The following is a 14,739-nucleotide window of genomic DNA, read 5'->3' as shown; positions in this document are numbered from 1 at the left end:
CGACGCCAGTTTTAGTAATTTTAGGAGATAGGCCTGCAGGTAAATTACAAATTGAAAAACTTAGGTCTTGTTGGAAATTCAATACCTCGTCAGATGACATTTAAAACTTTAAACGGCCTTAATTTGGGCTCATTTCATTTACTACCTTTTAATACCTTTAACCCCACGGAAACCCTGAATATATTTCTTATTGCGGGTGCTACGGGACGTCAATATATCTTAGTATTATCGTGTCAGTTACAACGTTCAAAGTTTGTACCTACGTTACAGTAACCGGCTGGATCACTTCAAGTCAGTTGAACCTGCTCGTGTTCTGCCACCCGGAAGTGTCTTGACTCCTATTTCACTGTTTGTGTTTGCCCGAGATAAAGATAAAGTCAGCCATTAGGGCAGTTTGTGTCCCAGTATAATCCAGTTTTGTAACACTGAAGATGAAGTTCAAAGTGTGTGTATCAATGTCTTTTATAGAATTAATAAAAACACAGACGCTGAAATGCCTTTTGGAAACTTTAATCTGAAAGGTCATGCAATGCCACCGTTTTCTGGAGCTTAACATAACCTTCGATGATACACGTGGAAAATACAACTTCGCAATTATACCTAAATACAAAACACGACTAAACGTTACTGAGGAATGTAACAAATATTAAAAAGAAATAAACAAAAACAATAGAAGTGCACCAACGCTACTGCTGCACCGCCGGCCCTAGGGCCCAGGACAGGATAGAGGCTCCAACTGGTTCACACGCTCGTCGCAACATAAACCAAACATCTCTTATCAAATAAAAAACAAGGGAAACAAAAACGCCAATAAGTTACTTATTCTTTCTGTGCGTTTACTGCGCGAAGGGAGGGGCCATGGGGTAGGGGACAAGGGGGGGTGGGGCCTGCTGGGGGACCTGGGGGAAAGGGAAGGGCGGGTGGCCGGCTCCGTTCTGGACCCCCGGCTGGGCCGCGGCGAACGGCTGGTTCTGGAAGGTGTTGATGGGGGGAGGGAAGGCGCCGCTGGGGGTGGGAAAGGCCGACTGGGCGGAGGCCTGGTAGCCCCCGCCACCGGCGCTGAAACCATTGGCCGCGCCCCCCGCCCCGTAGCTTCCGTTCTGAGAGTTTGAGCCAAAGGCTTTCTTTGGTCCGTTGTCGTAGCCTCTATCGTTGTCCCTGTCTCTAAAACCGCCGAAATCTCTCCTGCCACTAGAGTAGCGGTCGCGGTGGTCGTCTCTAAACCCGCCACCTCTGCCTCCCCTTGAACGCCCTGCAAGAGAACACAGGAGACCGGCGCGGTCGTTAGAGACGGACGGACAGCGGGGTGACACAGGATGAAGACAACAAGATGAGGTGATTTAACAGGACAGCCACTAAACATGCACTTTGAGATACCCAAAACGTTCTGTGGTGAAACTACCCCTTCTCTCAGAAAAAAACCCCCAAAGCAAAAACGAAACCCAAGAGAAAGGAAATGAATGGCTGCAGCTTACACCACAGTTGTTGTATCTCACCAATTGGATTTACCTCCTCTGTCTTCGGCCATCTGGAGGAGCTTGGGGTTGATGGCCTGGTTGGCCTCTCGCAGCACCGCCACCAGGTCGCTGGCCTGCCGCATGTTGTTGGGGGTGAAGAAGGTGTAGGCCGTGCCCGTCTTTTGGCTACGAGCTGTGCGGCCGATTCGGTGGATATAGTCCTCAGAGTTGTTGGGATAGTCATAGTTGATGACAAATTTCACGTCTTCGACATCTGTGGAAGGTGTTGTTTTGCGGCGTGGTGCATGAGGGGGGAGTGAGCGAGACCAAAGCACACACCGCCACAACACGGCAGATCAGAGAGAGAAACAAGGCACGTTAGTTACAGCTCCCGGCTCAGACACCAGCCGGTGAAGAGTGGGCTACACACTCATTCCATGAGGCCACTACGGTGGGAAGAGAGAAACGATGCACACTCCGCTTGCTTCCAATCCATGGGATACCAACAAAAAAACCAGCCCTCCCTTTACTTCAGGAACAAAAACAGCCCCTATCCAAGAACCCAGGATGGATCAGAAGGCTTACCATGTTGGAGTATGCAATCACTAGTCCGTTCCCATTGCAGCGCAAGCCCCCAAATTTAGTCAAGTGGACCCCAGCGGGGCCACAACGGAGGGCCACTAGCACCGGGCCTCCAGGGGTCTAACCCAGGACTTGATGGCTCCACCAAGCTCCCGCTACAAGGCGGCTCACAACGAGCGCTCTACCACTAGAGCCGCCGCAGTCTCTTGCCAGCAACGAACTGAACCGAATTAAGGGGAGGCCACCGAAGGAGACGGGTCACTCCCCGGAGCCATAACGGAAAAAGATGTCGCGTCCCCACAAATCGTCCTGGCAAGACATTTCCAGAACCAGTGTTCACTTGATCAAAAAGTCTCTCGTTGGCAGGTCTCGACATGACTTTGAAACGCAGGCGAGGGAGGAGTGTGGCCTTGGATTTTGTCCGTGGGCAACTAGCGTGTTCCACTGTCACCGAAGCGCCAGTAGCCGTCTGTACAGAGGTGAAGGCCAGCACTGACCCGTCATAACCGCTCGTCCCACACAATGTTAGCAGACCGCAGCTGCTACGGCCACCCCACGTTAACCACTATGGTACCGCCGGCTGCAACTCAAGAGACTTGCAGCGTGGCGGCGCCCAGACAGAAAACAGTCTCAGTCTCTGGGCTCTGAGAACAGGAGTTACGGGCCTGGGTGTGGGGGTGGGGGCAGTCCGACGATGAGCGAATTGAGGAGATACTGTGCGCAGCTCCCAAGGGTTTGTTTTGGTATTGGTCAGGGCAGTACGTTACGCTACACTGGAGCCATGTCACCTCTGTCAGCCTCAGAGACCACCGCTAGCCTGGACACCTCCAAGAATCCTCCATCCCCCTTTGGAGACCTGGGCTTGTCATGCCAAGGCCCTGCCACGCGCACCGCTCCGTCGGGCCGGGGAGAAACTCAGAGAGAAGCAGACACAGTTAAAGAAAGCAAATACTTTCTTTGTGATGTACTGAAGACTGTTCCAAGAAGAGAACAAAACAACACTAACCTAGACCTCTGGAGGCTACGTCTGTGGCGATCAGGATGGGCGCCTTCCCGAACTTAAACTCTGAAATCCAACAGCAACACCATCAATAAAGGAATTCTGTCTTAAGACTTTAAATTTAACGAGACCAACGAATAATGCTTCAGCTCACCATTAAGGACCCAGTCTCTCTCCTGCTGGCTCTTGTCTCCATGGATACCCATCGCGGGCCACCTGAGAGAACAGGAGGTAGAGTCATTAGAGGTTATGCAACAGACCCAGCGACAGAACCAGGAGCAGACGAGGTGGAGGGAGACACATACCCATCTCTCCTCATCCTCCGGGTGATCTCATCACAACGCCTCTTCGTCTCGACGAAGATGATGGTCTTGTTCTCCTTTTCACTCATGATTTCCTCCAGGAGACGCAGAAGTCTGCAACAAGAGTACTACATTAGACGTTGTACTTGCAACACTTGGCAAACTATTATTACACCAGTAAATCAGCTCTGCTTAGCGCACTTGTCACCATGGCAACCAAACTCACTTGTCCTCCTTCTCGCCGTCGTTGCAGACGTCCACAATCTGCAGGATGTTGTGGTTGGCGCTGAGCTGCAGGGCGCCTACGTTGATCTGGACGTACTCCTTCAAGAAGTCCTCTGCCAGCTGTGGCGAACCTCCTTGGGCCAGGTGGCGCTCCACATGAGCGTCTGTCTGTCGGGCTGAAGCATCACATCTAGATTAGCATTCCTTTCACAACGTACAGGCTGGACTCCGATGATTCAGGAGGGAAGTGGACCTACCCGGATCTGGTCCACGATCTTCCTAATCTGGGGCTCGAAGCCCATGTCCAGCATGCGGTCAGCCTCATCCAGAACCAGGTAGGTGCAGCGCCGCAGGTTTGTCTTCCCAGACTCCAGGAAGTCGATCAGACGGCCGGGGGTGGCGATGCAGATCTCTACACCTAAAGAACAACCAATGAACGTCAGTGAACATCATTCTCTTAGCCAGAAAGGGCAGGTCATCAATTAGCATAGACCCCATAGATACTTTTGGTTGTTTGTTTAATCCTAAATTAAAAAAAAAATAATAAAAAAAAAAATCAGGTTTTAAGGCTACAAATGGATGATCTACTGACCTCTCTCCAGGTCCCTGATCTGTGGTCCTTTGGGTGCTCCTCCGTAGATGCAGGTGGACTTCAGGCGTGAAGCCCGGCCGTACTCTGCTGCCACCTGCTGGACCTGCTGGGCCAGCTCACGGGTGGGGGCCAGGACCAGGCACTGGGAAGAGGGAGGTTTATTAGAACAATGATGAGTCCATCAACTAGATAGCAGTGTCTCAATGCTCTGTCTGGCCCAAATACATTTTGACCAAAATGGTACTCCACAAAAAAGCATTAAACTAGTTAAATATCTTTCATGCCAATATTTACTGTATAATAATATTATTGAACTGCCTTCTAATGTCAGGACTTTTATTTACCTCAATACTACACTAGCACTTCTATTAAGACAGTGTCAGATAAGCACAGAACAGTTCTGCGATACTACTTAGAAACCCCGTTGATAATACCCAGAGCACACGCCCCGTTAATGATTGCTTTGTCGTTACTCACAATTGGTCCGTCTCCACGTTCTAAGAAGGGTTGGTGGTTGATGTGCACGATAGACGGCAACAGGTACTGCACAATAAGAACAAGAGCATCACATCGTCATGACACCAGAATACAAACACGGACCCAATATCCACATAAACTCATCATACAGCAGTGACCCTGTCGTACAACTAGTGTACAAACAAATACACGTGTCTGAGAAAAGAAAATATAAATAAGCTAAATTAAATATGGGAATCAAAATTCTGAATAAGGGAAGTAAAATTTTTGCCTGTGAAAGGCATGCTATTCTTTGAATAAGTGCAACATTTTCTTCTCTTCAACCTTATACTTAATATAATATTATGAAATGACATTCAACTCACAGAGAGCGTTTTCCCGGAGCCGGTCTGGGCAATGCCGACCATGTCCTTCCCGCTGAGGGCGAGGGGCCAGCCCTGGGCCTGGATGGGGGTCGGGTCCGTCCAGTTCAGTTTGTTGATCACATCCATGACATAGGCTGCAGGACAGTACAGGTCAGTTAGACACCGTCCAAGGAACCACACCTCATCTCAGACTGGTTCCAGCGGACATGAGACTTACTTGGGAAGCTGGCCTCATTGAACTTCAGGATGGGGTCTGGGCAGTCTCTTCCCTTCACTGTGACGGCCTTTGTCCTTCTGTAGAGCTCAACTTCTTGCTGTAAATATAAAAAAATAAGTAAACAGTCAAGATCTGCCAAACATGTGGTCGCCATGAGGCAGAGTTCACACAGACAATGACCACGCATGCTCAGGGCCCACCCACGCATTACATAACACTTCCTAGAATACCACGTGTTGTTCTCACCGGGGGCCGCCGGACCACGTCCGGGTGCGCCTGGTAGAAGTTCTTCTCGAACTTGGGCAGCTCATCGAGGTTCCAGTGCTTCTTCCGCAGACGTTCTCCGGGGTTTCCGTACTTTCCACCCCCGCCTCCTCCACCGCGGCCTCCGCCGCCACCGCCTCCAAACCGGGGAGGCCCACTGCCATAGCTGGGGAAGACATCAAGGTTCACCGCGTTAACAAACAGGGTCGAGTATACGGTCACAAAACAAGATCCACCGATCCTTTATCGCTGCGGTCTTTGCGGCTGGAGTCGGTACATGGTCCGCGGGTTTCGGGTATAGTAACTGCGTCACAGCCTCTAAACGCTGCACTATTCTTTCCAGCCAGCAGAGGAACAATGGAAACCAGACCGGCATTTTGTATCCGCATTCACGAAGCCACATGGCTTCGTTTTCTCCGGCATTTAATACATGATGCACTTACTCGATGTCATATTTTACCAAACCTTAGAAATGTGAAATGTTCGACATTAGACCTCCATGTTAAATGGGCCAAATAAGCATTTACAAAGAATTGACCGTAGTTAGACGACTAACCCAGGCGGCCCGCAGCCAGGCTATACCGATACCGCAGTTTGTCGGGTGTCTTATTGAACGTGGTAGACTACTAGCTCAGAGGTTAGCAACGAGCTAGCCGCTGCTCGCGGTGGCACGAGGCCAGCGGGCCGCCGCCGCTCGCGCTCAGACGACTCAACGACTTTATTCAACGCGTCGCTCGCGAAGCACGAAATTCAGACAACACCGATCGAATATCACGATGTTAAACTTATAACTGAGTGAGACACGTTTTCAACCCCAAATCGTAATTATGCATAATAGGCCTGTTCCTATTTTTCCGTGGCCAGCTTCGTTCGTGTCAGCCATCTTTATGTACCACGAACGACGGTAAACTTCGACAAAATACCTATAAAACAACCCGAGGAGCGGTGCTTACCCTCTGTCTCTGTCCCGACCGCGATCTCTATCAGAAAATCCTGGCATCTTGAAAAAAAATGGGATAAATACGATAGAATAAGGAGCAGATCGGTTCGGTGCGGCAGTGCGAACGCTGAAATGCCGGTGAGCGGAAAATGGAAACCGGTTTTGTTCAGTGGGAAGTATGGCTCTTTATAATCCAAGGGTCCAGAAGTATGGTGGGCTCACTAACCACCCGACCAACGATTGGTCGAAAACGAAGAAAAGCACCGCCCACTGTGTGTGTGGCACTGTGGTTGGTTTGAAAGGAGCAGTACCTCCCACTTGACGTACGGACCCTTGGATCGAGCGGCAACCGTAGGAAGTCTGGCCGAACCCAATGGAGGTGGAAAGTATTCATCCGCTAGACTATGGCGTCTGTGACTATGACAATCGGCTTGTTGTCAAAGTGTCCTTCTCATATCTCATCGTATTTCTACATAAACACATCATATATCATAGTTACACGACAAAAATTAACACAACATTCAATAAATGTTCGTAATTTTGGTTACGTAAAGGTTACGTAATGTTGACCAAACGTATCGGGACGATGTATGGACCGGCTCGTTTTAAGTAGATTATTATCCGACTCTTCAAGTCTATAAACGAATAACCCACATCTTTATTTTTTAAGAATTAATTGGTTTCCTGTGATTCTATAACAATAGATGGCGGACGTATATGTACGAATAGAAACGGGTAACTCGGTCACTTCCGTCTTTATTACCAAAAGTGACGTCAGAGAAGACAAACTGTTCGCAGGCGACGTGGTCGCCACCAGCAGGAGACTGGGAATAACACATTCTCATCAGTAAGTATTTTCAGTTGGGAACGACTTTTTCTTTTATAATACTTACCATACCCTATACCTGCCAATCTCCAAATAATAATAATCTCCCAATAAATTAATCGATCATAATACTCAAGACTACTTTATGAATCACTGACAAAGACCAGAGGATAAACTACACTTAAGCCTATATGATTACTTTTGTTAAGTACTGGCACTGGGCAACTCTAATTTATACTGTTGATAAAATTTGTTCTGTTTGTCCTTGCATTTATTTTGGTTTTCCTTAGCACTACTTTATATTGTATTGTATCCTGTAACTTCCACTGCTGCTGCGCTGTAAACAATTCCCTCTGGGGGATTCATAAAGTTGTATCTATCTTGACACTTACAGCAGCAACAGTTGATCCGAGCCATCAACCAGTCCCCACTGGTCACACTACCTGCCTGTAAATATTATGATTTATCCTAACCGTCCTGAGGCACGGTCAAAATAACGGCTCCTATCAAGGTGGAGTAAATATTGTTTAACTTGGGCATGATCTAGTTCTGTATGAATTATGGACAAATCTAAGCTTTTCAAAATGTATACTCAACACTCAGGGTTACTGAATGAAAGTAGTCCTAACTTTTTGGTGAGTTATTCACAGAGAGAGAGAGAGAGAGAGAGAGAGAGAGAGAGAGAGAGAGAGAGAGAGAGAGAGAGAGAGAGAGAGAGAGAGAGAGAGAGAGAGAGAGAGAGAGAGAGACTAATCCTGCCTTGCCCATCTTTCTTCCAAGTTTCCGGGAATGCTTTGTGGGAATGTAGACACGATTATAGAGCCAAACGGTCCTACTAAAGGTGGCCCCTGAGTACATGACGGGCCCCACTAGCCTGTGCAGTTTAGCACTAAAGCTTTCTCATTGACATTCATGGAGTCCTGTGCGTCTGGTGGCTGAACAATGGCCCCCAGGTACAAAGGAGGCCGACAAACCCTCTTGTGTGCTTGTTCAGGAATAATGCTTTGTGTCTGGGGGGGGGGGGGGGGGGGGGGGAGGTTTTTTTTCTACTGGTTGTCAATATCTGTTTAAAATCCAAGCAGATCGATGATGTTATGAATACAGAAACCAAATAGTGTCCTAGGTAATACTCAAATACAAATATTTTGTTTTTTACAAGGTGCCTCATGTCGTTGGACATTGGCCGTTTTAATTAGAACTAATTACACACAAAAATAAAATACTCTTACAAAATGATAGTGTTAACATAATACATGAAATTGCATCAGTCAATTATAAGATACAGTCCTGCAAGTGAATCATGCTGGATGCAGATGGACAGTAGAGTGTGGAGGGACGGACAGCTGTCTGTCACGTGACCCGTGCGGGTTCAAAGCGCCCCCGCCGCCCGACGGTAGGAAACACAACACATACTTAAGTTAAGTGTGAAATTCAAGGGTGGTCGTTCTGTCTTTAATCCCCCCATCCATCACCTTTATTAAAAGAACTTATGTCTTTCTGCTTAAGTTAAAGATAAGTTACGGGCGTTGTGATCCACATACAAGAACCAAACCGACTGTACAGAGCGTCCGGGGACGCGCTGGAGGAACACAGACAGGAACAACAGTCTGTTTGTGTGGTCGCATCCAGAGAGACAGGCAGCATACTTTAAAAAACATTCATCCATTTAGTTTCAAATCGTATAAAAGAATCCCCGGCCTGTGTGCTAGTGACGGGCTAAACGTAGCATATAGCCACGGGGTAAAATGTAGCATGTAGCATAAGTACAGGCGCTCGCACAATCTCTCCGTCGGCCACGCCCCCCCCCACCTGGATGGTTGTCATTGAGAGGGGGGCCATGGTGGGAAGCGCGGTGCTGACGACCCTCTGGGGGCAGGTCGTCAGCAAAGGGGGACATGTAAACCTGGAGACCCCCCCTGAAAACACCTATTGGCTCTCCGTGACCAGGAAGTAGAGAAGACATCTCCGCCCTGGAGAGAGATGGGGCTCAAATACTGTGGTGTGTGTGTGTGTGTTTGCGTGTGTGTGTGTGTGTTGGGTAAAGGGTGTTTGCGCAGTAGATCTTAGCAGTAGTCTGTGATTCATCAGGAGACCAGCATGTCGTTTAGTGTTACTTGGTTTGGTCTCGTGATGAGAATCCTCTTTAAGATGCAAGCAGAACACATCCTGAAGAAATCCATCTGTCTTTACATTTTTATATTCATATATCATATTACTTAGTTTGTTTTTTAAAATCGGCGATGCAGAACTGAATATCATCTAGAAACGAGGAATACTGTTCAGCCCGAGCAGGAACGTGTTGGGAGCTGCGTCACAGAGGGATAGTGTGGGCACACTCTCATGTCTAACTACTCTGAGTCTCTTAAGGGTTTCCAGCCGACACCGGGGGCCTCGCAGCGACCGTCTGTTCACCCGACCGGGATGGACCTCTTCACACTCCGACCACAAACCCTGGTCCGGCGGCCATCTTAACTGAAATTTAGTCAAGCTTATTTCGGTCTCCTCGAATCGTCCTCTATAATTTAAACAGTTACGACTTACATTTAAGGCTTAGTTTCTACTTCTTTTAAATCTGGAGCAACGGCAAAACGTTTGGAATATAACAATAAATTATATATATTATATATAATTTGAATGTTTCTGTTTCTTTCTACTCCTGGCCCCCCCCTCCCCCATCATATAAAAATAACACATTTCAAGCCGTTGGTTTTCTCTCTTCTCTGTGTAATGGGGGGGAGGGGGGGGTTGGCTGTGGAGCCTAAACCTGATGGGCGGGGGCGGAGCCTAAACCTGATGGGTGGGGGCGGAGCCTAAACCTGATGCGTTCGGTTCCCCGGAGAGCGGTCACACAGTTCCTCTTTAACTCTGGAGACATTCCCTCCAAGGAGCATGAATACAAAACGTTAGGCCCCCTGTTGACCACTATGGGCACCACTGGGCCCAGGGAGGGGATCGGATCCCAGCGGTGGTCACCGCTGGATCCCAGCGGCAGCGGTGGCAGACCTTCTGCCAAGCAGGATGTCCCCTTCTACACGGAACACGGGCGTTCTATGTGTGGGAAAAAACGAATGAAAAGAGTATAGAAAACAAGGAGGGGGGTGGGTCCAACGAGAGAATTAGCAGCTGAAAGGTTCAGTTAGTGATCATATCATCCATTGTGTAGTCGGGGGGGGGGCTTTGTGTAGTCGGATCACCCAGATGTGCCTTCGTCTGTCCTTCTGTCAGCTGAAACAAGCCCCTCCCCTTACTGTCCCTCCATAGATCACATGACAAAGGGGAGGAGTCACATAACCACCAGGGGGCAGTGGAGGGCGTGTCTGTGAGCCCAGCGGGGGGGGGGGGGGGGGGGCGTGTTCAGGGGGGATGGGGGTCTGGAAGGCAAGGCTCCGGGGGCTGGACCCTCTTGGCGGGGAGGCGGCGGCCTGTCACTCCACGGCAAAGCCACAGGTCTCCTCGATGGCAGTCAGCAGCTTGTCGTACAGCTTCTCGTACATCTCATAGGCCGGGATGTCGATGCGGTTGAAGCTAGGAGGGAGGAGAGCGGAGAGGAGGAGAGGAGAAAGGAGAAGAGAAGAGAGGAGAGGAGAGGAGAGGAGAGGAGAGGAGAGAGGAGAAGAGGAAAGGAGAAGAGAGGGGAAAGAGAAGAGAGGAGAGGAGAGGGGAGGAGAGATATTATTTTCATATTTCTTGTAGTAACAGTGTTTAGTTAGGACACACTGGCAGAGCAGTTAATGAGTGTGGAACGCCAACACCCGGACAGTTTTGCTGTAGTTTTGGGAGACAAGGCATCAAATACAGGCAGCAAGTCACATGCACCACCCGTGGAGAGAACACCCTCAATCACTGCTACTGCACAATCCAACAGGCCTACCATTCTGTCCGACGTGCTGCGCTGGGCAACAGTGAGCACGACCTCATTCACCTGATCCCCCGCTATAAGCAGAGATTGAAACTCTCAAAACCTGTAGTGAGTCGGTTCACATGCAAGTGAAGCATGTGAGCGACTACGCGCCTGGTTGGAGTGGACAGGCTGTGACCAGGACTTTGAGTGGGCGGGGCCAGAGGCTGAAAACAACCGGGATGAATTCACAGATACTGTGGTATCGTTCATCGGCTTCTGTGAGGAGGTGTGTGTCCCCCTCCGCTCCAGGAAGTTGCACCTCAAAGACAAGCCCTGGGTCTCAGCCAAACTCAAGCGGCTGAGGCAGGAGAAGGAGGCGGCCAGGCGCGGCGGGGACGGTGATCTGTTCAGGCAGGCCAAGTACAAGTTCGCCAAAGCGGTGAAGGAGGAAAAAGATCGTTACACGGAGAGACTGCAGCAACGGCTTTCTGAAGGGAATCCCTCCTCCATCTGGAAAGGCCTCAATAAGATCACCAACTACAAACCAAAGTCCCCGCAGGCACCCGAAAGCCTCCCCCTTGCCAACGAGCTCAATGAGTTCCACTGCAGGTTCGAGAAGGAGTCCCCCTGGCCCCCTCCCTCCACAACCCCGGGCCACAATGATCCCCCTGCTACTCCTCCCCCTCTCCTCTCTACCTCCTCCTCACCCCCCCTCTCTGTCACAGAGAGGCAGGTGAAAAATCTGTTTAGGAGTCAGAATCCCCGGAAGGCTGCCGGTCCGGACTCCGTTTCTCCCTCAGCCCTGAAGGACTGCGCCGACCAACTGGTCCTGGTGTTTACCAACATCTTCAACGCCTCACTGGAGCTGTGTCGCATCCCAGCATGCTTCAAGGCCTCAACCATCATCCCCATCCCCAAGAAGGCCAAGGTCACAGACCTAAATGACTCCAGACCAGTCGCCCTGACCTCTGTTGTCATGAAGGGCTGGAGCGCCTTGTACCAGGCCCACCTGAGGTCCATTACAGATCGGGTATTGGACCCCCTGCAGTTCGCGTACAGAGCCAATAGATCCACGGACAACGCGGTGAACATGGCTCTGCACTACGTGCTGGAACAACTGGACACTGCAGGGAACTTCGCCAGGATTCTATTCATGGACTTCAGCTCGGCCTTCAATACCATCATTCCCCACACCCTGGAGCGCCAGCTATCCCTGCTGCAGGTGCCGGTCTCTACCTGTAAGTGGATTACCGACTTCCTGACCAACAGGTCTCAGCGGGTGAAGCTGGGGAAGAGCATTTCCAGCTCCAGGTCCACAAGCACTGGCTCCCCGCAGGGCTGCGTCCTGTCTCGTGCCGTTTTCCCTGTACACCAACAGCTGCAACTCCTTCCAACCGTCAGTCAAGCTCCTGAAGTTTGCAGACGACACCACCCTGGTGGGCCTCATCTCCAGGGCGGACGAGTCTGCATACTGGAGGGAGATCGAGCGGCTACAGAGCTGGTGCAGCTGCAACAACCTGGAGCTCAACGCACGATAGACAGTGGAGATGGTGGTGGACTTCAGGAGAAACGCAGCTCCACCCATGCCGGGTGAAACCCTGGTTGCCTCCGTTGAGTCTTGCCGCTTTCTTTGCTTGACCATCTCCAGGGACTTAAAGTGGGAGCTGAACATCAGGACCCTTTCAAAGATGGCCCACATGAGGATGTTCTTCCTCCGGCAGCCTAAAAATATGTAGGCTGCCGAGAACGATGATGACCCAGTTTTACACGGCCATCATTGAGTCGATCATCACCTGGTTCCCCGCTGCAGTGGCCAAGGACAAGGCCAAGCTGCAGCGGGTGATTCGATCAGCGGAGAGGGTGATCAGCGTTCCCCTGCCCTCCCTCAAGTCCCTACATGACACCAGGGCTCTGAGAAGGGCAAAAAATATCATGGCCAACCCCTCGCACCTAGGTCACAGCCTCTTCATCCTTCAACCTGCAAAGACCCGTCACAGACTAAGTTTTTTCCCCTCAGCCGCTAGGCTGGTAAACGACTTTGGCTACCAACCCCCCCTCCCCCTCCCCCCCCCCCTCCGTGACATCTTTCCAGGATTAGAATCACATTGGACTTAATTCTGCACTTGCACTTTATTATCTAGTATGTATCTCATCACCCATTGCATTGCTTTGATTGTCCTGTTATGTCTTGTTAGCACTGTCCTGTCGTGTTGCACTATATTTGTTGAAACACACACACTGGAACGCTGAGACAAATTCGTACTCTGTTAGCATAAGTGGCAATAAATGATTCTGATTCTGATAGTTTAAAGGGTGTATGCATAGGATTAGATGACGGGTGCAGGGTGGGACCTATAGGACTGAACCATGACCTATAGGACTGAACCATACAGGACCATGGTCCAGTCCTACAGGACCATGGTCCGGGCTGGACCGTGGCAGCGTGAGGGGGCGGGCTCTCACCAGGTGTGGGCCTTGGGCAGGTTGTTGCTGCTGGCGTCGATCTGGTGCAGCGTGAAGAGGCGTGGTCCAGCAGCACCTGGAGGAACACAACCAGGGAATAAGATCACTTCACAGGTACCAGGCAGGTCACTGACCAGGTAACTGGACAGGTAAGGCCCTTAATAAGACAGATTTAACTGTCTAACCAGGTAACTGGAGAGGTAAGGCCTAGGCAGGTAACTGACCAGGTAACTGACCAGGTAAGTCCCCAGGCAGGTAGCTGATGACCAGGTCACTGACCAGCTCACTGTACAGGTTAACTGACCAGGTAAGGCCCAAGGCAGTTAGCTGATGACCAGGTCACTGGCCAAGTAACTGTACAGGTAAGGCCCCAGGCAGGGCGTGGTTTTCCAGGTGTATTTACCCTGGAGGGCCTTGAACCCCTGCAGGGGGACCCTGGAGGAGCCGGTGACAAACTGCAGCAGGCGGGCGCGGCGCTCCTCGTCGTACGACTCCACCGCCTTCCAGAACCACTTCACCACGTTGCTGTCAGGGGTGCAGTGCTTCAGCCGCGTGTTGGACCTCCAGTCCACGATGTCGATCTTTCCCAGGCCGCACACGATGAGCTGCAGGGAGGGAGGGAGGGAGGGAGGGAGATGAAACTAGGTCCACAAACCACGAGCTCCGCATGGGATTGTGGTTTATCATTATAAATCTGAATCATTATAATTCTACATCACAACTGATAGACATATGTAACATCCAATCAGCCACACCATTTCTGGGGCTTCTACAGATGACACCAGCTGGAGGGCTGGGCAAAGAGCGAACTAGCCAATCAGCAGCCAGCAAAGCAGGCAGGGAGATTCTAACACAGGGGTATTTGGTGTGAAAGAAGACACACACATCCTGTCTATAGAGAGAGTGGAGGCCGCTCACCTCCAGCTCCTTCTCGTCGAAGGCCTTGAGGAGGTGCTGGGGGATGACCTCGTTGAAGCCCTTCTGCAGCGCCAGGAACTGCGCCTCGATGCCACGCAGGAAGCGCCAGTTAACGTAGAGACGCACATACTCCTTCTTGGTGTCCTGGCTGACCGCCACGTTCTTGCCGTTGGGCTTCAGCTCGTGCTGGATGATCTCGCCGTATGCGCTGTGCTCCACGCAGAAGGTGTGGTCCAGCACGCCCGTGATGTCGTTGTCCCTGGATACCGA

The 14,739-nt window shown here is 50.6% G+C and overlaps 2 protein-coding genes across 2 annotated transcripts in view; both read right to left on the bottom strand.

Moving 5' to 3' along the window:
• Window positions 1-494: 494 nt before the first annotated feature.
• Window positions 495-6,596, bottom strand: LOC307082797 (putative ATP-dependent RNA helicase DDX5). Its single transcript, XM_079746504.1, is given in 14 exon segments — window positions 495-1,252; window positions 1,510-1,731; window positions 3,046-3,105; window positions 3,194-3,255; window positions 3,345-3,455; window positions 3,568-3,689; window positions 3,692-3,742; window positions 3,824-3,984; window positions 4,159-4,300; window positions 4,636-4,701; window positions 5,001-5,134; window positions 5,218-5,314; window positions 5,464-5,647; window positions 6,435-6,596. Coding segments are annotated over 14 exon segments (1,875 nt in total). The 5' UTR covers window positions 6,482-6,596; the 3' UTR covers window positions 495-836.
• Window positions 6,597-8,400: 1,804 nt separating this feature from the next.
• Window positions 8,401-14,739, bottom strand: part of LOC307083076 (E3 ubiquitin-protein ligase SMURF2) — a 45,413-nt gene continuing 39,074 nt past the window's right edge. Inside the window, exons 16-19 of the mRNA XM_079746879.1 lie at window positions 14,470-14,728; window positions 13,955-14,156; window positions 13,552-13,627; window positions 8,401-10,772 (exon numbers count right to left, since the gene is read on the bottom strand). Of these exons, the coding sequence (XP_079603005.1) occupies window positions 10,673-10,772; window positions 13,552-13,627; window positions 13,955-14,156; window positions 14,470-14,728 (637 nt within the window). The 3' untranslated portion in view covers window positions 8,401-10,672. The remainder of the gene's footprint in view (window positions 10,773-13,551; window positions 13,628-13,954; window positions 14,157-14,469; window positions 14,729-14,739) is intronic.

The sequence above is a fragment of the Pollachius pollachius genome (genome assembly GCF_949987615.1).
Source record: "Pollachius pollachius genome assembly, chromosome: 11".
NCBI classification, from domain to species: domain Eukaryota; kingdom Metazoa; phylum Chordata; class Actinopteri; order Gadiformes; family Gadidae; genus Pollachius; species Pollachius pollachius.
The sequence above is the reverse complement of the archived record's forward strand: the minus strand, read 5'-3'. Positions and strand labels throughout refer to the sequence as shown.